Below are 24,951 nucleotides of genomic sequence, written 5' to 3' on the forward strand. Positions count from 1 at the left end.
CTTTACCCGGCGGCTGGCGGCGGGCGGGCCGGGAGCGAGCGAGCGGAGGCGCGCGGCCATGGCTGCCGCGGCCGGGCAGGGGGGCCGGGGGGGCGGCGCGTGAGCGGGTGGCGCGGGGCGGCGCGGGGCGGGCGGGCGCCCGCGATGTGCCACTCGGCGCCTCCCCCGCCGGGCCCGGGCTGCGCGGCGGCGGGGCGGCCTTAGGAGCCCGGCGAGCGGCGCGGAGGGGGCGAGCCCGGCGTGCGAGTCTCATTGTTGTGGGGGGGGCCCGTCGGGGCATGAGGGCGAGAGCACGGCGGGGGGGGCGGCCAGACAGAGCGAGCGAGGAGGAGGAGGAGGAGGACGCGGAGGAGGAGGAAGGAGGAGGCAAAGAAAAGAAGCGGCGGCGGCGGAGGAAGAGGAGGAGGGGGCGAGGAGGCGCGCGGCCCCCCGCTCCCTCCCTCCCCCCTGACCCCCGACCCCCGCCGGCCGGCCCCCCGCCCCAGCCCCGGAGGGAGCTCATGGGAGTATGAAGGAGATGGTAGGAGGCTGCTGCGTATGTTCGGACGAGAGGGGCTGGGCCGAGAACCCGCTGGTCTACTGCGATGGGCACGCGTGCAGCGTGGCCGTCCACCAAGGTATGGGGGTGGCCCGCGGGGGGCGGCGGGACCCTGGGGGCGGCGTGCGTGGGGCGCCCCCGGCCGCGCCCTCCGGAGACCTCCCGGGGCTCGCGTGCCCCTCCCCCACCCCACCTGAAGGGAAGGGAGGCGTGGGGGGGCTCCCCCCGCCCGGTCCTGGAAGACCGGGTCAGGCATTGTTTTCTTGCCTATTGTTCCAGTTCCGCGCCCCCCACCCCAAGTTGAGGGAGTTTGGGGAGAGTCTAGGGAGCAATGAGTGAACTCCCCGCGCCCCACCCCGCCGGTGTCGGGGCTGCCCGGGGAATGTTTACCTGCGAGGTGTCCCCTCCCGCCGGGTTATTTTGGTCCCGGCTCCCGGAGGAAGAGGTCAAGGGGGGGCGTCATCCCCCCTCGCTTCCGGATAATGGGAGGAGCGGACTTGGAAAGGGAAGAGAAGGGTCCCAGGGGAGAAGGGACTCCGAAAATCCGCCGGGGAAGAGCTAACGACAGGAGAGAGGTTGTGCAGGGGGCCGGAATCGAGAAGAGGGAGGCTTGGAGTTTCCCCCAGCAGCACATGGTTCGGGAGTTAACTCCTTGAGGAATCTTGCCGAGGGCGCAGGCTGGCATCTCCCGCCTGCCTGGCACAGGCAGCCGGGCCCCCCCTTCCTGGGACATCCCTGAATGCTGTGGCCCGGGGCTCTTCCCGCCACGCTCCTCTGGGTTCCCAGCACCGCACCTGCCCTCGGCCTTGACTTTTAACCTGACTCTGTGATACTTAGAAGTAGAAGATGAGGTCCCTAGACCCCCTACTTCTCCGCCTCGTCCCTCACTGGCCCTTTAAGAAATCCCCCCGCCCACAACAACAAAACGTGTTTGACGGTCGTGACTGTTGTCCCCTCTGGTTTTCTCTGTTCCTGATGCTGATGGCTGGTCCGGGGAAGGAGCTGGGAAACAAGTCCAGAAAGGGCGTGGGGGGAGGATCTTCTAGAAGTTTAAGGTCAAAGACTCAGACTTCCCGTCCTGTTTGGAGTGCTAGATTGTGTGGTTGAAGGCTGGTGTTGTGCGGTTGGGCAGTCCTGCTGTTAAGTGAGTGACCCCCAGACTGGGGAGCAGCCCCCATTACTGGAACTGGCTCTAGTTCTTTGGAGTCACCGCCTTCCCGCAGTTACCCTGGGAAAAAGCCACTGGCTGACAGCTTTGCTCAGCGACTGTCCTCCCCCCCCCCCCCCAGCTTGCTATGGCATCGTTCAGGTGCCAACGGGACCCTGGTTCTGCCGGAAATGTGAATCTCAGGAGCGAGCAGCCAGGGTGGTGAGTTCCAGACTGCCCCGCTCCACTCCCTGGCCCCTCCCACACACCTGAGCGTCTCTGGTTGAGCTAGGGGGACTCTGAGGCCAGGCTGGGGTGGGACTTAGCTCTGTCACACAGACTTCCTGTTTCCTGCACACCTACCTCCAACCCCTCCTCTGCCTCACGCTCATCCCTCCCTCTGCCCCATCTCAGGCATGGGGCTTTGGTTTTTGTCTGTTTGAACTTTTTTATTATGGGAAGTTTCCTACTCATATGAAAGTAGAGGAAAAACTATAATGAATCTCATGTTCCCTTCCTCATCTTCAACAGTTACCAACTCACGGCCAATCCTGTTTCCACTGTAGCCCCATCCATCCCCCGCTAGAGCTTAGCATTTCAGCCTGGGACCCCTTGAATGTGTTCAGAGAGGGCCCAGCTCAGCAGATCCCCCAACCCCTGTGCACCCTTGCATTGGCAGAGGTGTGAGCTGTGCCCACACAAAGACGGGGCATTGAAGAGGACTGATAATGGAGGTGAGGAGGGCTCATCTGCTGAGGTCAGCAAGGCCCCCTGAGCAGGGTCTGGGAAGGCGGGAGTGGACTGGGTTGGGGTGGAGGCCGGGTTTTCTTTCCCTGGCTGGCGCTGGAATCTGATGGGAAGGCTGTGGAGGAGGGAATGGTCTGCAGCGTGGGGTCATGAGGGGTGGAGTCTCCAGCTTGCCATCTGCAGCTGAGGCCACCTCCACACTGCCCCAGGCTGGGCACACGTGGTGTGTGCCCTCTACATCCCCGAGGTGCAATTTGCCAACGTGCTCACCATGGAGCCCATCGTGCTGCAGTACGTGCCTCATGATCGCTTCAACAAGGTCGGCAACCCCCGCTGTGTCCCCTACCAGTTCCCTCCTATCCATGGGTTCCTCCAACGCTCTCTTCATCCAGTGTAATTTGATTCTGTCCAACCAGCACTGAAAGGGAACTTGGGAGGTGGGTAGGTACCTACCAGTGAACCACCCTTCTGTTGACAGACACACTCGTGCTCTGGCACTCAGGTGAAATAGTAGGCTCCTCTGCAGTAGTTCTGCCAGAGGGTAGACCTTCGCAGGTACTTCATTCATTCCTTTGCTGGACACATTAAGTGCCTACTATGCGCCAGACCTGGTGCAAGGTAGCTGGAACATGCTGTTCTGTGCTGATCAAGACAGGTGTGCTACCCGCTCAATGGAATGCAAGTTCTTGTATGCAAAGACCATAAATATCAGTAAAAAGACAAAGTAAATGCAATTTGTGATAAGTGCTGTGAAGAAAATAAGACATTAAAATAAAGACCTGGTGGGGGCTTACTTTAGACCAGATGGTAAAGGAAGGAGACATTTAGGCTGAGACCTGGGGCATGAGAAGGAGCCAGCTTCCAGGAGGGTGAGGGCCCTAGGTTCCAGGCAGAAGAAGGCCTGCGCAGAAGCGCAGAGGTGGGCATAAGCTCCCCAGTGAGCAAGACAGACACAGGCCTTGGCCTTTCAGAGCTCACCATCCCAGGACTGTGCTACCCAGCATAGTAGCCGTTGGCCATACATGGCTACATAAATTAATCAAAATTAAATGCAGGCCGGGTATGGTGGCTCATACCTGTAATCCCAGCACTTTGGGAGGCTGAGGGGTGTGGATCATCTGAGGTCAGGAGTTTGAGACAAGCCTGGCCAATATGATGAGACCCCATCTCTAGAAAAATACAAAAATTAGCTGGGCATGGTGGTGGGCACCTGCAGTCCCAGCTACTCGGGAGGTTGAGGCAGGAGAATCCCTTGAACCCAGGAGGCGGAAGAGGTTGCAATGAGCTGAGATCGTGCCACTGCACTCCAGCCTGGGCGACAGAGGGAGACTCTTGTCTCAAATAAATAAATCAATGAAAATAAACAAGAATTAAATACAATTTAGAGTCTAGTTCCTCAGTCACACTAGCCATAGTTCAAGTGCTAATAGCCCATGTGACTGGTGGCATTTGTCTTGGACAGCGTAGACCATAGAGCGTTTTCATCACTGCAGACAGTTCTGTGGGATAGCACTGATCTAAGACTGTGGAGAGCAAATGGAATGAAAGGGGTGGCCTAAGGACCATCAGTAGGACAGGGGCTCCCTGGAGGAGGAGACGATTGTGCTGTGTCCTGCAGACCTGTTACATCTGTGAGGAGCAGGGCCGGGAGAGCAAGGCGGCCTCAGGAGCCTGCATGACCTGTAACCGCCATGGATGTCGACAAGCTTTCCACGTCACCTGGTGAGACCCCCGTCCCACCCCCCGCCCCCGGGGTTGTTCTGGATGGCCACTGATCAGGCTCATTCTAGCTGCTGTCTTTTTGATGGTGGTGGCAATGCTTTCTTTGGATGGTCTTGGCTTCACCTCAGCAGGGGGCCAGGAGGGTGGGAGGAAGGTGGCTCATCTGATATGTGGCCTCAGCCGGCTCAGGCTGCCCTCTCTGGTTAGTGCCCAAATGGCAGGCTTGCTGTGTGAGGAAGAAGTGCTGGAGGTGGACAACGTCAAGTACTGTGGCTACTGCAAATACCACTTCAGCAAGATGGTGAGTCCCCGCGGCCAGTGCATGAGAGGGTCAGTCAGCTGTGGTTAGATGGTTAGAGGGCATGGGCTTTGGGCCAGGCCAGTACCTGGTGCTAGGAGGACAGAGAGGGAAGGAACCCAGTCCCTGCCCAAGAGGAGCTCTTCATTAGATGAAGAATAAAGTATAGCTTCAAGTGTGTGGATCAGAGCTGGACCAAGCAGTCTGTCCCAAAAGACAAAGCTCAGACTCTGCCTGTCGGAGTCTAGGAGGCTTTAAGGAAGAGGTAGCATTTAAGCTGAGTGGAGGTGGAAATCAAAATAAGAGCCAACATTTGTGTGGGAGGCAGCATTTACTATGCCTCCGCCTTAGGACAAAGTTCTTGCTGTGTGTTACTTTGCATGGTCCTCCCACCCACCCTAAGAACTAGGTGTACTATATTTTCCCCATTTTACAGATGAGTAAACTAAGGCTCACTGAGGTTATATAACTTATCTTGCAGCTGGTAGATGGGATTTAGAACGGGCAGCCTAATTTGAAAACTCTCGGGAGCCTGCCAAACAGAGAAACGAGTCCCAGACAGAGGGACTAGTGTGGACAAAGTCCTGAGAGGAGGAAGGGCATGGGTGAGCGGCGGGAGAATGGGGTGTTTGGTGGGGAAGAGGCAGGAGATGAGGTGAGAAAGCAGGGCCAGAGCTGGGCTTGTCTCTGCCCCAGGCCTGGGGCCCAGGGGGAGGCTGGAAAGGGTGCTACTCTGTGTTTGTGGAGAGACTTGTGTGTCCCAGAAGCCGTGAGGTGTTCCGGAGCAGTTGGCTGCAGCTTGGATCTACCCCCTAGCCACAGGCTTGTCAGGCCTGTAAGCGGGAGAGTAACATGATCAGATTTGTTTTTTAGGAAGATTACCCTGGCAGCCGCTGTGAGGCTGGATCAGAAGGGCTGAGGCTGGTGGCCGGGAGACAGCTGCGAGAAGGGGGATGGAGGGGTGAGGCTGGATGCTAGAACCATTTCTAGGGAGACTTGCCTAATCGTGGGAGTGGCTGAGAAGTAGGAGTTGGGGGTGACATTTAGGATCTAGGCTCTAGACACTGAGTAAATGGAGCTTGAATACCTGGGGGTACCATGAACAAGGGGTGCAGCTGGCTTCTGTAGGGGGAACACATGTCCTAATTTGCCCCAGACAGTCCCAGTTTATACCTGTTGCCCTGGTGTAATTATTAATAGTTCCCCTGTTTCATTTTTCAAAGTGTCCAGGTTTGGATCATAAGTTACATGGTCACCTTGGTTTCAGGGTTTGATGATAACTTAGGACAAGGAAATGAGCTTGGTTTGGTTTTCAGGAGGCGCCATGTGGAGACATTTAGATTTGGTGGATGTCAGACTCCTGGGCAGGGTGTAGTGGCAGCTCCAGGCTTATAAGGCTGGGGCTATAATCCCAGGGTGTCCACAAGGATAGATCAGGTGGGCCACGAAAGAGGGGGCCTTGCAGGGTATGGGGCTCTGCAGGTAGGAGCTGTGTCCAACACTGGGGAGCTGCCAGGTCAGACAAGGCCTGAAATTAACCCTTGGGCTTGGCAGTTGGGAGGTAGTTGGTGACCTTAGAGGGAGCAGCTACAAGCCCGGGGAGGGTGAAGCCGTCAGGCTGGGTCTGTAGTGAAGGGAATGGGGGAGGCAGGCCCTGGCTGGGAGGAGAGGCAGCATGAGGGTTGTTTGGGTTGTGTTGATGTTTACTTCCCCGCTTTCTTCAAGTTAAGGGCAGCATATCCTTTGGGACAGGAGCAACCACTGTGTTTGGTGGAGGGGAGGGGCCAGGAAAAAGGAGAAGGGGGTGATAGCTGAGCCAAGTGTCTAGAGGGGGGATCGGACGTGGAGTACAGGGGAGCACTGGCTCCCCATGAGGGTCCCCTGCACACCCTCTGCTCCAGGGAAGGAGGTAGAAACGTGCCGTGGCTCAGTCAGCCAAGAGGGCACCATGGAGAGAGTGAAAGACCCGGGCCTCAGTGGTTGACTCTTGACATCAGACGAGCCGGCTGGGATGCTCTAGGGTTTTCAGGCTGGGGAACGCCCTTCTGCTGAGCATCATAGAGGGCATGAGGTCCTCTTAGTGACAGACGGGGCACATGGGACTGACCCCCAGGATCAGGATCCTCTAACCTTCTGGAAGTGTTCCCTAAGCCTGTGAAAGGAGGGTTTGCAATTTCTCTCAAATCTCTCCCCCAGAAGACATCCCGGCACAGCAGCGGGGGAGGCGGAGGAGGCACTGGAGGAGGAGGCGGCAGCGGCGGCAGCATGGGGGGAGGTGGCAGTGGTTTCATCTCTGGGAGGAGAAGCCGGTCAGCCTCACCATCCACGCAGCAGGAGAAGCACCCCACCCACCACGAGAGGGGCCAGAAGAAGGTAGAAGCCCCTCCCTCGCCTGTCGTCACTCCCACATGGGGACTCAGAGACTCACAAACATGGCTCAAGAAGCCATCATGAGGTGCCCTTAAGGTCTTGGCCCTGCCTTCTTCCTTCCTCTGAGGCCACTGAGGGCAGGAGGGGGCTGAAGTGAAACGGGGGTGACGTGGGAACTTGGCTTCCCTGTGGCTGTATTAGTGGTTCCTCTGGGTCCTCCCCATGACATCACAGTGTCCCCCAAGCCCCAGACACATGGCTCTGCACGTTGCACATGTCTCCGCAGTCCAGCCATGTGCCGCCTAGTGTGTAAGTGCTAATGCCTGCGTTCCCTCGCACCACATAGCACAGCGTGCCCTGCTCCTGTCCGTCTGTGCAGCTGTGTCCCAGGTGGACACCCTTGCAGGTGTGTGTTCACGCGCGTGGTGCTCTGTGGCACTGGCGTGATAATGGGACAGGCTATTTTTAGCAGGCGGGGCCGGGGGAAGGGCTGTTGGCTCTCATAGGAACTTGCCTGAGTTGATCCTTCCCAGCCCATTATCCTGCCCTCCTCAGGGAGAGATGATGCCCACAAAACCCCATCCTGAGAGGGTGTCAGCTCCCCATACCCACATGTCACGTTTATCCTCGCCCAGACAGCCCCCCCGGCACAGTATCTAGTCACCTCTTCCTCTCCAGAGTCGAAAGGACAAAGAACGCCTTAAGCAGAAGCACAAGAAGCGGCCTGAATCGCCCCCCAGCATCCTCACCCCGCCCGTGGTCCCCACTGCTGACAAGGTACTGCTGCCCACGTTCAGGAGGGATGGCGTGTGGGTCTGGGGTGGCAGAGGGAGGGAGGCGAGGGGCGAGAGGTTGGTGAGCCAGGGACTTGGGTACCCTCCCCATAGCTTCAAGTTAATGCCACTCCCCTCCCACCCCACACCCTCTACTCTCTTCCAGCCTAGAAGGGGCCACCAATCACTGACCAACCATGGGATTGGGGGTTTGGGGTGCTGGATGCCAGATGTTCCCATCTGCCTCTGTCCAGAGGGCCTCAGCCCTGGGCTCTTGTCTGCAGAGAGTGGGGGATGGCACTCAGGCCTGCTCTCCAAGTTCTAGGGCCCATATCCCCAGAGATGAGTAGAGGACATCCCCTACACCCCATCAGGAGGACACCCAAAGCTTGTCACCCAACCCAAATCCCACTCCGTGCAGGTTGGAGGGGCTGAAAGTTCTGACCAACGTGTCATGGGGGGCAGGCCCCTGGACAGTACCCCCAAACTCCCACTCATCCCCCCCATTTCCAGCAGGGCATGGTATATCAGGCCTGTCTCCAGAAATGGGCAGCATCTGGATGAGCCATAGGCAGGCCCTACCCTAGGCCAGGGAATTACTAATCCAAGCTGGAACAGCCCTCCCTGCTCCCTACAACCTGCCTTCCCCATGGGAGGAGAACCCAGGAGGGTGCGGGGAGCTGGAGAAATTGCTCCCTCCTGTCACCATTATTGCCCATTCACCTCCGCCCTACCTCAGACGGTTGGCAGAGCTCTGGGCACTTAGCAGGAGGCTCAGGTATCAGGTTTCCAGGATGATGTTGCTGTGGCAACTGCCCCAGTAAACTTCTCCCTTCCCTGCTTCCCAGGGCTCACCTGGAGAGCTTGTCATTCATGCCCTCTGACCTTTCCAGGGCCCTGCAGGCAGGTGGCAAGAAATGGCCAGGGATCTGGGAGTTTCTCCAGTAACTGGATGTCCCTTGGACATAACAGAGAACTCCGCCCATCCCCCTCCACTCGACCCAGCACTTCAGCTACCCTTCCCCCCCGCCCCTCTCTTCCCTTGCTCTCAGAACCACATCTGGCTCCCTTCAGAACTCCAGCTGTTGAAAAGAACAAAGAGGAAGACAGAGACCAGGACTCTGCCTGGGAGGGGCAGGGCAGGGTGGCTCTTGTTTCCGGTCCAGCCTCCATTCAGCATTTATCTGTTCAGCACAATTGACTGAATACCTGGTCGCTACCAGGAGGAAAAGGGCCGTCCCTGGCAGCAGCCTGAAGCACGAATGAACTCACGGCATGCCAGGCTGTGTTCTGGAACCAGGAGATGGAAGGGCATATGGAGATTAGTCCATTTAATACTCAATCCAATTAGGTTGGAAATTTACCAACCCCATTTAATATATGAAGACAATGGGGCACAGAGAGGTTAAGTAATTTGCCTAAAAGCACACAGCTAGTAAAGTGGTAGAGCTGAGATTCCAACGCAGTCTGGCTCGAAGGCTTGGGCTCTTCACCTGCTGCCATCGGAAGTCTCATCATTTATTGACCCCATATGATGTATCTGGCATCATGCTGCTTACAACTCACCACATATGCATAGTGCTCCCCGTAAGGACACTGATACTCATTAAGGTTGAGACTTTGCACAGTATAACATGGCGGAGAGGTCAGGTGCAGTGGCTCATGCCTGTAGTCCCAGCACTTTGGGAGTCTGAGGCAGGTGGATCTCCTGAGGTCAGGAGTTCGAGACCAGCCTGGCCAACATGGTGAAACCCTGCCTCTACTAAAAATACAAAAAATTAGCAGGGTGTGGTGGCCGGTGCCTGTAATCCCAGCTATTTGGGAGGCTGAGGCAGGAAAATCACTTGAACCCGGGAGGTGATTGAAGGTTGCAGTGAGCCAAGATCGTACCATTGCACTCCATCCTGGGCAATAAGAGTGAAACTCTATCTCAAAAAATAAAAATAAGAAAAAAAAACATAGCAGTAAAGGGCAGAGCCTGCCAGGCTCATACCCTGCTCTGCCCGACTTAGAGCCCACGCTCCTTCAACCACCACCCTGCCACTCTCCTTGGTTTCTGGTGCCTCAGACACAGGACAGAACATTTCAGTGCAGAGTAGCAGCTGTTGACATGTGGTCATGTGTGCCCAGTTCTCTGGAAATAAGGGGACAGAGTGCCTTGTTCCACCTGAGGTATTTAGGGAGGCTTCAGGGAAGAGGGACTTCTAAGCTGGATTTTAAAGGATGAGAAATTTCCCAGGAAGAGTAAGGATAGGCTCTCCTGGCAGACACTTAGTGTGTGCAATCTCAGGTTGTCTAGGAAGAGCATGGGGTGGTTAGAGAATGGGTGGAAAGCCAGGGGGCTGAAGTTTGGAGTAGTAGCTGGAGGGCTCCAGGATGGCACCAGAGAAGTCCATTCTCCTGTGGGTCCTCTTCTCTGCCTCGCCACTTCCAGCATAGGTCCAGCTGCCTTAGGCGCCCTAAGTATTCAGTGAATGAATGGACCAATGAGTAAATCTCTTCAGACTCTGGGACTGTTTTCATCTCCCCCTCAGCTTCCATCTTCCCTGCCTAAGGTGAAAGACAGACGCCTTCTTGGGTTCAGTGAATTCCCCTCTGCCTCACACCCAGGAGTGCCACAGCTGCCTCCTCATATCCCTGCCTAGGGGCTCCCAGCCACTCCCTGCCCGGAAGTCCTTCATGAAACTAGCTGTGGGCTCTCCCAGTTGAGCGAGGTCCTGTGCCCCCCTGCTTCACTCCCACATCAGGATCAGCACAGGCCCAGGCAGCCGGTGTCGAACCTTCCTCTCTCCTCTCCTTCAGGTCTCCTCCTCAGCTTCCTCTTCCTCCCACCATGAGGCCAGCACGCAGGAGACCTCTGAGAGCAGCAGGGACTCAAAGGGGAAAAAGTCTTCCAGCCATAGCCTGAGTCATAAGGGGAAGAAACTGAGCAGTGGGAAAGGTGTGAGCAGTTTTACCTCTGCCTCCTCCTCTTCCTCCTCCTCTTCCTCCTCCTCTGGGGGGCCCTTCCAGCCTGCAGGTGAGTGTGAGCATCCGGGAGGAAGCTGGGAGCAGGGACAGCCTTTCATCCTGAGCTTTTCTGGCGAGGGACTTTGCATATTGGTTGTGCATCTCATTTACTTCTACATCGGTTCAGGATAAAGATGGGGAATCCCCTCCTCTCCAACCCTGCCCCTAAACCCTTCCTTCTTGAGCCAGAACTCTCCTCCTCCACCAACCCATAACAGTATTCCTTATCCCCTACATTTGTGCTGCAAGGTACAATTTTTCAAGCACCCCGTAAACATTATCTCCTATAATCGCTACAGTCATCTGGTGAGGCCAGTAGGGTGCGAGTTACTCTCCATTTTAGTACAGGTGGGAAAGCTGGAGGGGTCGGGGGTACTTATCCCAGGACACAGACAGTAGCAGAGCTGAGACAGGAAACCAGGCGTCCCCATTCCTGGACCAGAGCTCTCTCCCTCCAGTACACGTGGGAGTGGGAGGGAGTGCAGGGATCTGGGGTCCAGCTGTAACCATTTTCCCTCTGTGCACAGTCTCGTCCCTGCAGAGCTCCCCTGACTTCTCTGCATTCCCCAAGCTGGAGCAGCCAGAGGAGGACAAGTACTCCAAGCCCACAGCCCCCGCCCCTTCAGCCCCTCCTTCTCCCTCAGCCCCCGAGCCCCCCAAGGCTGACCTTTTTGAGCAGAAGGTGGTCTTCTCTGGCTTTGGGCCCATCATGCGCTTCTCCACCACCACCTCCAGCTCAGGCCGGGCCCGGGCGCCCTCCCCTGGGGACTATAAATCTCCCCACGTCACGGGGTCTGGGGCCTCGGCAGGCACCCACAAGCGGATGCCCTCACTGAGTGCCACCCCTGTGCCTGCTGATGAGACCCCTGAGACAGGCCTGAAGGAGAAGAAGCACAAAGCCAGCAAGAGGAGCCGCCACGGGCCAGGCCGTCCCAAGGGCAGTCGGAACAAGGAGGGCACTGGGGGCCCAGCTGCCCCATCCTTGCCCAGTGCCCAGCTGGCTGGCTTTACCGCCACTGCTGCCTCACCCTTCTCTGGAGGCTCCCTGGTCAGCTCTGGCCTGGGAGGTCTGGCCTCCCGAAACTTTGGGCCTTCTGGGAGCTTGCCCAGCCTGAGCCTGGAGTCCCCCTTACTAGGGGCAGGTTAGTGACCCCTGGGGACAGAAGGCATTTCAGGGCCCAGCCAGTCTAGTGAGGAACAGAGCTTACACATGCACTTAGAAGGAAATGGGATGGATACTCCTCCAAAAGACAGAGCACAGACAGTCACCTTCAGGACATCCCCCTCTGCATGCCTGGAGTGGAAAGGACTGGGGGCAGATTGTCAGAAGGTTTTACCAAGTTTTGGGAGGGAGATTATAAAAGCTAGGAATTCCCTAGCCCTGGGCAGGGCAGTTTAACAAGCAGGCACAGCAAGCAGATGTCACCAAGGCAAGAAGTGACATCTTTGCAGCAAGAGGGTTAGACTGGATGTGTAGCCAGAATCAGGGAGCACTGGAGCTGGGGAGGGGCTGTCACAGCCCTGGCTGAGCAGGAGTCTGGGGTGGAGGGTAACCGTGTGCTTCCCTCTGTCCTCCTTGTGCCTGCAGGCATCTACACCAGTAATAAGGACCCCATCTCCCACAGTGGCGGGATGCTACGGGCCGTCTGCAGCACCCCTCTCTCCTCCAGCCTCCTGGGGCCCCCAGGGACCTCGGCCCTGCCCCGCCTCAGCCGCTCCCCATTCACCAGCACCCTCCCCTCCTCCTCTGCTTCTATCTCCACCACTCAGGTGAGACCTGACTCCCGGGCTCCTCCTTCTCTGGGCAGGTTGGGGACAGACTGACAGAGGACCCTAGCCTTCTGTGGGAATTGGAGCAACTGGGCTGAGTTGCCACCAGACCTCCCTCCAGGCTCTGGTCCCCTCTGCTCCCCAGCACACCCGGCCCCGTGCACCCCGGTACACACAGTTGTGCCCTAGATCCAAGAATAACTGCCAGGGGATTCTACCTCCCTCCCTTAGGTGTTTTCTCTGGCTGGCTCTACCTTTAGCCTCCCTTCTACCCACATCTTTGGAACCCCCATGGGTGCCGTTAACCCCCTCCTCGCCCAAGCTGAGAGCAGCCACACAGGTATGTGAATATCTGACCCCCTCTCCCCTTTCTTCCCAAAGGTCTGACACCCATCACCTGCATGTGACCCCAGAAAGAATGGGAGAGCTTTCTGGCTGCCCCCTCCCTCTGGCCATTGCCCTCCCTGCAAAAACAAACAGGCCGGGTGTGGTGGCTCACGCCTGTAATCCCAGCACTTTGGGAGGCTGAGGCGGGTGGATCATCTGAGATCAGGAGTTCGAGACCAGCCTGGCCAACATGGTGAAACCCCGTCTCTACTAAAAATACAAAAACTAACTGGGTGTGGTGGTGGGTGCCTGTAATCCCAGCTACTCAGGAGGCTGAGGCAGGAGAATTGCTTGAACCTGGGAGGCGGAGGTTGCAGTGAGCGGAGATCAGGAAACTCTTATCGCCCAGGCTCAAAACAAAACCCCAGCGTGGTGGCTCCCGCCTGTAATCCCAGCTACTCAGGAGACTAGCCTGGGCAACATAGGGAGAACCCGTCTCTTAAAAAAAAAAAAAATCCACACACAGCAAACCAGGGTACACTTTCACGTTAGAACCCAGCGACAAGGCAGGTCAGGGCAGTTACTGCTCCATCTCACAGAAGAAAAAGACAGAGATGGAAGACTTGCTCAAGGCAGGGAATGGCAGAGCCAAAGCTTAGAGTCTGTTCTCCTGACTCCAAGCCCAGCGCTTTCACCGGTGTAGCGTGACTCCCGCTTGGCATCGGAGTGTGTCCTTGGGATCAGCCCTTATAGAGGTCTCAACCTCTCCGGGTATTTAGGAGTTAAGGGGGCGGGCCACAAACTCCCCGCCCTCTCCCTGGAGAGTCAGCCCAGCCCCAGAGAGCTGATTGGTGCAGGGAGACCACCTGTCAGGCTGGGAGGCGGGGACTACAGCCAGGCTGCCGACTCAGGTAAGCCTTAAAGGGGACAAATATGATTCCACGTTTAAGAACGGCAGGGATTCTGTAGCCCAAGGAAGAGTTTTGCCTCCTAATTAGGGATCTGATGAATGTAAAAAGTCATACAGAGCTAATTATGATAATAGCTGCAGTCATTAAGGGCTTGCTACATGCCAGCTAAACCCTTCAGGTAAACACTTCACATTTATTACCTTCTTTTAATCTTAGTAACAGTCACTTCAGAGAGGCTGGTTAGGAGCCCAAGGTCACAAAAGTTGGTGTCAGGTTTAAATTAAATCCAGGTCTGTCTTGACCTCAAATTTCTATAATTCTGAAGATCCCAGGAAAGGAATTGGGCGGTGGATCTGAAAGAAGCCAGACAGTGGAGCCTTCAGCCCAGAGGAGGAAAAGAGAGCAGATGCCCGGGGTTTGCCTCCCAGGGGCAGGGTTTCCAAGCCAGGGCCCTCAGCGCTGGCCTTGAACTGCCAGTCTGGTGTTGGGGATTCCTGGGGAAGGGGATCTGCGGCGAGGTCCCAATCCCATATCCACCTCGGGGGCGGGAACCCTGAGGCAGCGACCACTCCTCCCCGCTGATCCCAGCCTTCCCTTCTTCCAAGAGCCAGACCTGGAGGACTGCAGCTTCCGGTGTCGGGGGACCTCCCCTCAGGAGAGTCTGTCTTCCATGTGAGGGAAGGGGCGGCCTGGAGGAGGGGCTGGGGGCAGGAGGGACACACGAGGGAAGAGGGGCGGAGAGACCGGCGCGGGCTGGAACCCCTGGGGGGTACGGGGGAAGGGCCGGAGGAGCCTGGAGTGGTCGGATCCACTGAGCCCAGGTTCCTTCTGGCCGCAGGTCCCCCATCAGCAGCCTCCCCGCACTCTTCGACCAGACAGCCTCTGCACCCTGTGGGGGCGGCCAGTTAGACCCGGCGGCCCCAGGGACGACTAACATGGAGCAGCTTCTGGAGAAGCAGGGCGACGGGGAGGCCGGCGTCAACAGTGAGGAGGGGTGGCGCCGGTCGGGACGCCTGCCCTAGGGCCCCAGTAGTCATCTTTCTCCCCGAAGTCCCCAAGCTTCTTTAAGGTTCCGCCCCTAGGCCCCGCCCCAGCCTTGACTCTCGGCCACCCTGGGCCTCACCTCCCATCCCTGCCAGGCCACAGTACCGGCCCTGGCCCCTCTGCGCCCTGCCTTTGGCGCTTGTGGCCTCCGGGCCCCGACCTTACCAAACCGCAGCTTCCGCTCTTCTCTCCTGACCCCTATGGCCTCGACCCCAGCCTCAGGCTCTGCCCCAGGTCCTCACACCTGTGGCTCCCCAACTCCCGCCTCTCTTCTCAGAGCTCACCTGTGTCCCTCATTAGGCTGGCGCCTCCTTTTTAAGGGCTGAGCCCTGGCTCCCCTCCAGGCCCCGCCCCCGGCCCCCTGGCCCCGCCTCCGCCCGTCCTCGCCCCGCCCTCAGGTTCCTCGCTCTCTCCGCAGTCGTGGAGATGCTGAAGGCGCTGCACGCGCTGCAGAAGGAGAACCAGCGGCTGCAAGAGCAGATCCTGAGCCTGACGGCCAAAAAGGAGCGGCTGCAGATTCTCAACGTGCAGCTCTCTGTGCCCTTCCCTGCCCTGCCTGCTGCCCTGCCTGCCGCCAACGGCCCTGTCCCTGGGCCCTATGGCCTGCCTCCCCAAGGTGAGGGGATCCCGCCCAGCCTGGGAGAGAGGCTCCTGCCCTGCAGTCCGAACTGTCCCTGACTGCAGCCTGTGACATCCCTCTCACAGCCGGCAGCAGCGATTCCTTGAGCACCAGCAAGAGCCCTCCGGGAAAGAGCAGCCTCGGCCTGGACAACTCGCTGTCCACTTCTTCTGAGGTGGGCGCTACAAGGAGCGGGGCAGGAAGGAGGGGGAGACTCAAGGCTCTCCTGGTCCCATCTCTTCCCCGCAGCTATTGGAGGCTGGGCAGTGAAGTGACTGACTGAGCAATTGATTGATCCATTCAGTCCTCCCTTAATCAAGTAATATTTATGAGGTGCCCACTTAGTGCCAGGCATTGGCTAAGCAATCAGTGAGCAAAACGGGCACAGTGCTGCTTCTGAAGATAGGCTACCCCAAGCGAAGAAGGAGTAATTACAAACTGGGAGACATGTTAGGGTGGAGAGAAATTGAGGGCTGAGAGAGAGAGAACGGGGGAGGGCTGCTTCTGTGGATAGAAAGTGGCTAGGGAAGGCCTCTTTGAGAAGTATTTGTGAAGGGTTTATTATAGCGCCTCACACAGAATAATTCCTGTGTAATTGGTGGCGGTTGGAATAGCAGTTGCTATTGCATTGTGGTTATTACTGGAATCCAACAAACTGGGTTCTTGTTCTCTCTGCCATTTGTTAACTGTGTGACTTGGGCAATAATAATCAAAATAATAACCAGCATTAATTGCACACTTGCCCTTTGTCATGCCCTGTGCTGAGATTTTTTAAAGCATTCATTTAGTCTTCATAGTTAGCCTGTGGAATAGGTACTACTATTACTCTCCAGCTTATGAGTGAGTAAACTAAGACAGGTTGAACCCAAGGTCACCCAAGCCATTGAATTGTGGACATAGGATTTGAACCTGAGCCTTTCACTTCAGCTGTAGTGCTTTTGCCTGCAGAGTTACTTAACCTGTGCAAGAATCAATGGCTTCACGCATAAAATGAGAATAGCAAGATAGCACAGGTCAAGCCCTCAGCTCAGGATCTGGTTCACCAGATGGTCACCACCATCATCATTATCCATTGTTAAATGAGGATGACGAGGGGCGCTGGGCTCTCAGGAAGGAGTCAGGAAACATGATTTGTGAAGACAATTTGGACTCTTAGCTCTCATTCCCAGACCTTGCTTCTTCCAGGGTGCCTGGGGGTGAAGTGGGGGTTGCTGTGCTCTGAGAATGCTGGTGGGTGCTGGGCCAGGGGCCAGAAAAGTCATGCTGGCCCTCTGACCCCTCCCTTCCCCCTCCCTCCCCAGGACCCACACTCAGGCTGCCCGAGCCGCAGCAGCTCGTCGCTGTCCTTCCACAGCACGCCCCCACCGCTGCCCCTGCTCCAGCAGAGCCCTGCCACTCTGCCCCTGGCCCTGCCTGGGGCCCCTGCCCCGCTCCCGCCCCAGCCACAGAACGGGTTGGGCCGGGCACCCGGGGCAGCAGGGCTGGGGGCCATGCCCATGGCTGAGGGGCTGTTGGGGGGGCTGGCAGGCAGTGGGGGCCTGCCCCTCAATGGGCTCCTTGGGGGGTTGAATGGGGCTGCTGCCCCCAACCCCGCAAGCTTGAGCCAGGCTGGCGGGGCCCCCACGCTGCAGCTGCCAGGCTGTCTCAACAGGTGAGGGAGAGCTCAGCCCTGGGAAAGGGAACAGGGTGGGGGGCTGGCTCTGGGAAGGGAGGGATTCTCCCCAAAACACCCACAATCCCTAAAAGGACAAATGGCCTCTCATCTCACAGGGTATATAATCCTACTCACTTCTTGGCCTCTAGGGACTCCACAGACTGTTAGACATGAGTGTCCTCTGAACGGTAGCTCCCCAGGGACAAAAGAATTGTTGACTTCCTCTCCTTCACTCTAGGATTTCCTTCTGGGACAGTTCTTCCAAATCAGAACTGTATCCCTCCCACTGCACCCTATGAGCACCGTGTTCTAAGATCACACATCGCTGCCTTGCTTCCCCTGGGTCTGAGGGAGTCTGGGGGCTTGGGAGTGGGAGCAGGAGTGTTTCCCTGGCCCTCCCCCATGGTCTGTGTGTTGTCTGCTCCCCCACCCCACTCCACCCCCACCTCAGCCTTACCGAGCAGCAGAGACACCTCCTTCAGCAGCAAGAGCAGCAGCTCCAGCAACTCCAGCAGCTCCTGGCCTCCCCGCAGCTGACCCCGGTAATGCCCCTCCCTTCCCTGCCTCAGGGGCCCCTTGGTCTGCCTGGAAGGGCTCATCTCAGAGGATCAGGGCCAGCCAGGAGAGGGCAGGAGCAGAGAGAGGTGGGGGAAGCTCCAGGCTGGGCCTGTGAGACTGGGGTTGGGCCCTGTGGAGCATCCATGGGAGGAAGGGGGATAAGATCACGCCCAGGGTCCCCTGGGCATTGAGAAAGGGCTGCTGTAATAGCCCCAGGTCCGCATCCTGGTGAGAGACTCTGGAGGGCAGCAAGTCCTCAGTTATTGAGCATTTCAGTCCCAGCCCCAAAGACATTCAGGGGAAACTCCAGGGTCTAAGTGGCTGAGCAGGTGACACCACCCTCAACCATAGTATCTTCTTTGGGTCTGTCTCCTGTTGGGTCAGCTGAAACTACCTTTGGAGAAAAGGGGTTTTACTTTTTAAAAATGAGGGAAGCAGCCGGGCGTGGTGGCTCACACCTGTAATCCAAGCACGGGAGACTGAGGCAGGCAGATCGCTTGAGCTCAGGAGTTTGAGATCAGCCTGGGCAACTTGGCGAAACTGCATCTCTACAAAAAATGAACTGGGTGTGGTGGCACGCGCCTGTAGTCCCAGCTACTCAGGAGGCTGAGGCAGGAGAATCGCTTGAACCTGGGAGATGGAGGCTGCAGTAAGCTGAGATGGCGCCAATATACTCCAGCGTGGGTGACAGAATGAGACCCTGTCTCAAAAACAAAACAGGGAGTTGAAAAAATAAGAAAAATAAACATTTTAATATAAAGAAACATTAGACAGGAAACCAGTTCAGCTGGCTGCCTGTAGGGACCAGATGGGAGCAGGAGGAGTAAGTTCTTAAGGTAAACTTTGATATATTATTTTGGTTTTTGGGACATTAAGAAGGCTTTGCCTATTCAAAGCAAAAATAAATGAATCTTAAATGATAGAAGCAAACAAAACAAAAGAGAAAGGGAATTGAAAATTTTTTTTTTTTTTTTTTTGAGGCGGAGTCTCGCTCTGTCACCCAGGCTGGAGTGCAGTGGCCGGATCTCTGCTCACTGCAAGCTCCGCCTCCCGGATTTACGCCATTCTCCTGCCTCAGCCTCCTGAGTAGCTGGGACTACAGGCGCCCACCACCTCGCCCGGCTAGTTTTTTTGTATTTTTTAGTAGAGACGGGGTTTCACTGTGTTAGCCAGGATGGTCACGATCTCCTGACCTCGTGATCCGCCCGTCTCGGCCTCCCAAAGTGCTGGGATTACAGGCTTGAGCCACCGCGCCCGGCCCGAAAATTTTGTTTTTTTTTGAGACAGAGTTTCACTCTTGTTGCCCAGGCTGGAGTGCAATGGTATGATCTCGGCTCACTGCAACCTCTGCCTCGTGGGTTCAAGAGATTCTCTCACCTCAGCCTCCCGAGTAGCTGGGATTACAGGCGCATGCCACCATGCCCAGCTAATTTTTGTATCTTTAGTAGAGATGGGGTTTCACCATGTTGGCCAGGCTGATCTCAAACTCCTGACCTCAAGTGATCCACCAGCCTCAGCCTCCCAAAGTGCTGGGATTACAGGCGTGAGCCACAGTGTCCAGTGAATTGAAAACTATTGACCTAGTCAGTAGTTTTGGCAAAACCCCGTCTCTACTAAAAATACAAAAATTAGCCAGATCTGGTGGCAGGCCCCTGTAATCCAGCTACCTGGGAGGCTGAGGCAGGAGAATCACTTCAACCCAGGAGGTGGCGGTTGCAGTGAGCCAATATCGCACCACTACTCCAGCCTGGGTGACAGAGCAAGACTCCGTCTCAAAAAAAAAAAAGAAAACTATTGACCCAGTTTAGTGTTTTTCAACTTGGGGGCATCTGTGGTTGTCTTAGGAGCTGAGGGGTGATTCTGTGGGCAGGGCCAGAGATGGTAAATGCCCTGCTGTTGGCTGGCAGTGCTGCAGCTGACAAATGCCAATGGCATGCAACCATTTTCTTGTCTAGATGGGGAGACCGAGGCTAAGTGGGAAATTCGAGACAGTACCTTGACTGTCTCTCAGGCCTCTTGCCTCCTGGTTCCAGTGTGATGGGGTGGGGCCCAGCCAGGTAGGGCAGGCAGGCAGCAGGTTAGAGACCCCCAGGACTGTTGGCCAACAAGCAGTCTGGCCCCCTTGCAGGAACACCAGACTGTTGTCTACCAGATGATCCAGCAGATCCAGCAGAAACGGGAGCTGCAGCGCCTGCAGATGGCTGGGGGCTCCCAGCTGCCCATGGCCAGCCTGCTGGCAGGAAGCTCCACCCCGCTGCTGTCTGCGGGCACCCCTGGCCTGCTGCCCACGGCGTCTGCTCCACCCCTGCTGCCCGCTGGAGCCCTAGTGGCTCCCTCGCTTGGCAACAACACAAGTCTCATGGCTGCAGCAGCTGCAGCTGCAGCAGTGGCAGCAGCAGGCGGACCTCCAGTCCTCACTGCCCAGACCAACCCCTTCCTCAGCCTGTCGGGAGCAGACGGCAGTGGCGGTGGCCCCAAAGGAGGGGTGAGTAAGGGGCCCGGGGCCTTTCTGCCTCCCCTCTGAGGGACGGGTAGAGATGGATTGTCAGAAGGCTTATCAGGTGCCTCAGCAGGGGGAAGGAAGCAACCCCTAGGTCAGCGAAGTGCCCTGCCTCAGACCCCAGGGCCTCTGCTTGCACATGGGTGCCCTCCTGCAGGGCCAAGAGAGATCCAATCTGAGCATGGGCTCAGAGGAAAAGGACCAATTAGAAAACAGGCTTCCTCCGGGAGGACCAATTAGAAAAAGCTATTTTGTTTCTGAGCAGACCAATTAGAAAAAGATGACCCTCTGGGTAGGCCAATGTCAGAAAGGCCCTCTCTCCCCCTCCTGAGGGCACACAGCCTTAGCTGGCACATGCCTCCGCTGCCCGGTGCTCTTCTGCAGGATGGTTTCACACCCCTGCGCATCGGCCCTGGCGTGCACCCCTCAGAGCCCAGTCCAGAGGCTTCCATTGGCCCTGGTTCAGCACCCCACAGCAGCTTTCTTGGCCCAGGAAGCTGTTCTTATCTCAGGGTTAGGACCTGACACTTTCCGCACCCCCGGCCTCCCTCCTTCTCTTTCCAGACCGCTGACAAAGGAGCTTCAGTCAACCAGGAAAAAGGCTAAATCCACCCTCACCCCTCCTGACCCCCCAAGTGGAGGGAGCAGATCCTGGCCTGTGGGGTCCTAGCCTGGAGCAGGCGCCTGCGCCCAGTCCCTGGAGAGCCCTGACCCAGAGCCTGTGCTGAGGTCCAGGGAGTGTGGGGAGCTCCTGGTGCCAAGGACTGAGACTGAGAGGGGAGCCCCTTCCATCTGGCCCCCTTCCCTTTCCACACTGTCCGTTTTGTGAGGCTCAGAGGAAGGACAGGCTGCAAGCCCGCCTAGGAGCTCCACCCCCAGCAAATATTTTGGAGGTCCCCCCCTCCCCAGAGCAGAGTGGGCCATGGCAGAAGTAGGGGGTTGGTTGGACCTGTCACATGAAATGGATCAGCACTTGAATGGGGAGAAGTGGAGGGAGAGGCCATGGGCCTTTCCCTGCGGGGAAATCTTTTATGGAAGAAGGGCTGGACCCACTTTACCTGCAGTTTCTTCCCAGCTCGGGCAGATGGCAGAAGGGACCCCTTGGACTTTATCTCACCATCCCTCCCCCAAGTGCAGGGGCACAAGCTGAGCTTGTAAAAGCCCACAGATGTCGGGGGCTGGAGAAGGGGCAGGAGAGCATCACACTCAGTCCCAGCTGCCTCAGCCTCTTGGGGCCCCATGATGGGGAGGAGAGGGCAGGTGCGGGGAGGCTCCAGCCTTCCTTGGTGCCCCGCCCTTTGTTTGCACTATTGGACTTAGGAGTGCCGAGGGTGGGGAGATGGAGCTGCCCGACTCAGTGTGTGAGTGTGTGTGTGTGTGTGTGTGTGCATGTGTGTGTATGTGTGTGTGTCTGTCTGCCTGTCTCTCACCCCTGGACCCAGGGCAGCCAAGGGTAGGGATAGGCGCAGTGGTCAGATGAAGCAGCGCCACAGAGGGGACCTCCCAGCTCTTATTTGCACCCTCCCCACCTCACCACCTTTGCTCCCTCTCTGGGGGCATGAGTGGTTAACAAAAACCAGAGTAGTACTCCAATATTGGAGAGTCACTGGGGGCTCGGGGCTTTGAATCAGGGTAATATCCTGCCTTCCCTCCCCCATGGTCTCAGGGCCCCCTTAGGGCCCCTACCCCACTGATAGCTTCGTCCTTCTCTGGCACAAGGGGAGCCCCAGGGCTTGGGGGAGGGGGTAAGGTGGAGGGAAATGCCACTGCTTTTAGCAAAAGCCTCCCTTCCAGAATTAACCAGCCTGCCTCCTGCACCCCACCCCCACCAACCAGGGGAGCCACTAAGCTGACGTAACAACTGTCCCCTACCCACCAGCTATTTCCCCAGGGTAGAGTGGGCAATTCTTGCCTTCAAAGAGTCCCCGCCTGCCCAGGCCGTTGGCCCAGAGGCTGAGTGGACGGTCAGGAGAGAGGCAAGAGGCAAGGCGAAGCCTGTGTCCCTGTTTCAGTTGCACTGGGGTTGGAGTCCAGGGTAGGGGTTTCCAGCTTCCCCAGGCTCCCGCCTTGTCAGTCTCTTTGCATGTGTGGATTTTTCTGTGTGTGTTTGTTTGGGTTTTTGTTGTTGGGTTTTTTTTTCTTTTTCTTTTTTTTTTAATAAAGAAAAGAAGATGTGTATATTTTTGGCAACAACAGAAACGTAGTGCAGATATATTTTTGCCTGTGCTGCTCAACTGTTTTTTTTCTGATACTGAAAATAATATTAATATTCCTGTTGATAAGACTTTGTAAGATGTTAGGGAGCTGATAATGGAGGGGGTGGGAATCCTTCAAAGGCAATTTCTTAGGCACTTGCAAGGGCTTGGGGGAGGGAGAGGCAGTTGTGATGACCTCAGAAATACTCACTTTTTATTAATGCTAAATATGTTAGAAGTGATAGAATTCAGCATTTTATTCATCTTAATCTATTAAGCTGTGTAACTCCCTGCCCCAAACCACTGAAAAGAAAAGTAACCTTCAGGCCAGGCCTGGTGGCTCATGCCTGTAATCCCAACACTTTGGGAGGCTGAGGCGGGCGGATCACCTAAGGTCAGGAGTTCAAGACCAGCCTGGCCAGGCCAACATGGTGACACCCCGTCTCTACTAAAAATACAAAGAAATTAGCTGGGTGTGGTGGCACACACCTGTAATCCCAGCTACTCGGGAGGCTGAGGCATGAGAATTGCTTGAACCCGGGAGGCTGAATCTGCAGTGAGCTGAAATCGTGTCACTGCACTCCAGCCTGGGCGACAGAGAGACTGTCTCAAAAAAGAAAAAAAAGTAACCTTCAGAGATTCTTAGAAGAGTTGCTCATTCACACCCACGCCTTTGCCCAAGGCTGGCCCACTTAGAGCGAAACTTAACTTCTGTCTGGATGGGAAGGGAAGTAAATATACCCTGAGGCTGCCATGTTGAAGAGTGAGAGGTCCAAGTGATTCTGTGCATTGAAACCAAGATACCCCACCCCCGCCCAATACTTCTTCCCTCCCTCAGCTCATCTCCAAGTGTCTGTTCTCCAACTCTCCCAAGCCGCTTGCATTCCCCAGACTGGGCTACTGTGGTTAGATTTGAAGACAGGGCCCAGGCTGGGTATGAATTGATGCAGCCCTCTTCTCTTTCCCCCGTCTCTCATGAGAGAGGTAGTGGCATTTCCTTCTTCTCAGGGAGCTTCAACGGGAAAGGTCTGGAAAGCTTCAGGAGGAGCAGAATACCAATGCAGGGGGATGGCTGTAACGATCTCACCCTCTCCTAACCTCAGTCCCTTTTACGAGAGTGAATTTGGATGGTGGAGGGTGGGAAGGGACCCAGATTTGTAGATCTCTTTGTCTGGGGGAGGGGAAGGATGTGGTTTGCAGAGCGGAAGCAGAGTTTGGAAACGCATGAGAGCAGAGCTTCGTGTGTTCCCACCCTCAGTGAGGAGGTGTGAGTGAGTGAGCATGTGGAGTCGGGTGTTCCCACCCTTGGTGAGGAGGTGTGAGTGGGGGTGCATACGGAGGCAGTGCCTGCTGTGGGGTCACAACTGGTGCATGCCAGCGCTGAAGGGACCTGTCTTTAGGGGTCATTTCAGCCAGCCCCTCCCATCACAGATGACAGCTCCAAGCCTAGAAGGGGCTCAGTGACAGGGCCAGGACCAGCCCTCAGGACTGTGGCCTCCTGGCCCTTGGTTCCCAGGGCATGGTCTCCACATGGCTGGCTGGCTTGCTGTCCCTGTGTGTGTGACACACAGTGTGAGTGCAGGGCTGTGCCTGGGGTGGGAGGGTGTCTATGTGGCACTGACTGTCTTAGCTCAGAGCTAGTGGATCCTCTCCATGGACAATGACACTTTAAGGATTGTCTTGGTTCATTTTTCCTATTTGTGGGGCTTTTTCCCCCTCAGGCTCCTGGGTCTGCGCTGCCTCAAGGTGTCCTGACCTTGAGGCTGATGAGGGGACCCCTGCCCATTGCCCCCATACTGAGTTCTAGGGAGGTGCTCACCCCAGACTCTCAGGAAGGGTCTAGAGAAATGAGAGGAGCACAAGCTAGGGGCCAGCTCTGAGAAAGGGTAACCTCCACGCTTCTCTTTCCCAAATTGGAAATGAAGACAGGTTTTCAAAGGCACAGGCTTCCCCTGCCACCTTCTAGGATCTTCCTTGGTGTGCAGTGGGCCAGTTAGGGGTGGGCAGCTTGCACCCAGTTCTCCTTTATCTCAACTTATTTTCCTGGGGAGAGGTGCCTAGAGGGATTGAGGTAACTTCAACTGGGAATTCTGAGGAAGGTGGGCAAGTAGCCTTGGCTCTCTCCTGCCATGGCGACCCAGATTGAGAGTGTGTCTAGCTCCCGACCACTTTGTCTTGACCTACTGAAAAGTTGGGAACTGAGGGGTGCCTTCATTCCCCTTTGTTCACTTTCTCCAGCTCAACTTGGGACTGGGGTGGTGGGACTGGAGACCCCACCCCTGCTCCCATCCCGCCCCCTTTCTATCCCAGCCTGTTTCCATGTAGCAGACCCTTCCTAGGGAGCAGGGAGGGGAAGCCACAGATTGCAAACCCAGGGGCTCCTTTTTCATTCTTTCTAAAACCTTGATATCCTCAGCCCAAAGGCGATGCCCCCTGCCACCTCCAAGCCTGGAATTGTGCATAACCCGGATCTTGTATCTTTGTATAACGGATGTTATTTGTACGAAGGGCAGTTCGTAAACAGCACTTGTTCTTTTAATAAAAGAATGTTTTGCAAAAAAAAAAAATCCGAAGAGTCCGTGCGTGGTCTGGCTTTATGGAAAGGGACAGGAGGTGGGTGCCAACTGCGGGAGGGTAGGAGGGCGTGGGCTGCGGCCCTTCTGTCGGCACTCAGCGGCAGAGCGCGCACAGACGCGAATGCTCAGCACACCCGGGCCCAGCCCGCAGGGTGCATCAATCCGTGGGCACCGGCCGTCGGGACCCTGACCC

At 56.6% G+C, this 24,951-nt stretch overlaps 1 protein-coding gene and 2 long non-coding RNA genes across 17 annotated transcripts in view; 1 reads left to right on the forward strand and 2 right to left on the reverse strand.

The window, feature by feature from the left end:
• LOC123569391 (uncharacterized) overlaps positions 1–1,113 on the reverse strand; it is a 35,367-nt gene extending 34,254 nt beyond the window's left edge. Inside the window, exon 1 of the long non-coding RNA XR_012425774.1 lies at positions 929–1,113. This is a non-coding gene — a long non-coding RNA (uncharacterized lncRNA). The remainder of the gene's footprint in view (positions 1–928) is intronic.
• Positions 45–24,749, forward strand: MLLT6 (MLLT6, PHD finger containing). Of its 15 annotated transcripts, none has more exons than XM_015438425.4 (21): positions 501–617; positions 1,828–1,907; positions 2,365–2,419; positions 2,642–2,751; positions 4,051–4,154; positions 4,362–4,455; positions 6,649–6,825; positions 7,169–7,228; positions 7,501–7,599; positions 10,398–10,614; positions 11,132–11,746; positions 12,193–12,374; positions 12,606–12,714; positions 14,218–14,284; positions 14,451–14,596; positions 15,075–15,272; positions 15,362–15,450; positions 16,577–16,926; positions 17,381–17,471; positions 19,616–19,972; positions 20,552–24,749. In XM_015438425.4, exons 1-21 carry the CDS (start codon positions 509–511, stop codon positions 20,591–20,593), a joined length of 3,351 nt encoding a protein of 1,116 aa, XP_015293911.1. In that variant the 5' UTR covers positions 501–508; the 3' UTR covers positions 20,594–24,749. The 15 variants fall into 15 exon arrangements, with proteins under 15 accessions (XP_005584031.1, XP_015293911.1, XP_005584032.1 ...); XM_005583975.5 differs by having other exon boundaries at positions 10,398–10,536; XM_005583973.5 differs by having other exon boundaries at positions 6,652–6,825.
• LOC102120816 (uncharacterized) lies at positions 8,926–10,501 on the reverse strand. Its single transcript, XR_006693022.3, has 2 exons — positions 10,376–10,501; positions 8,926–10,054 (listed from the first exon to the last, which is right to left on the reverse strand). It is a non-coding gene; the product is annotated as an uncharacterized lncRNA (long non-coding RNA).
• Positions 24,750–24,951: the final 202 nt, after the last annotated feature.

The sequence above is a fragment of the Macaca fascicularis genome, chromosome 16, assembly GCF_037993035.2.
Source record: "Macaca fascicularis isolate 582-1 chromosome 16, T2T-MFA8v1.1".
In the NCBI taxonomy this organism is placed as follows: domain Eukaryota; kingdom Metazoa; phylum Chordata; class Mammalia; order Primates; family Cercopithecidae; genus Macaca; species Macaca fascicularis.

Coding starts and splice junctions, on each gene's coding strand:
- MLLT6 (XM_015438425.4), top strand. CDS start 509: ATGAAGGAGATGGTAGGAGGCTGCTGCGTATGTTCGGACGAGAGGGGC. Junction 1,908..2,364: donor AGGAGCGAGCAGCCAGGGTG/GTGAGTTCCAGA, acceptor TTGCATTGGCAG/AGGTGTGAGCTGTGCCCACA. Junction 12,375..12,605: donor CTTCTATCTCCACCACTCAG/GTGAGACCTGAC, acceptor TCCCTCCCTTAG/GTGTTTTCTCTGGCTGGCTC.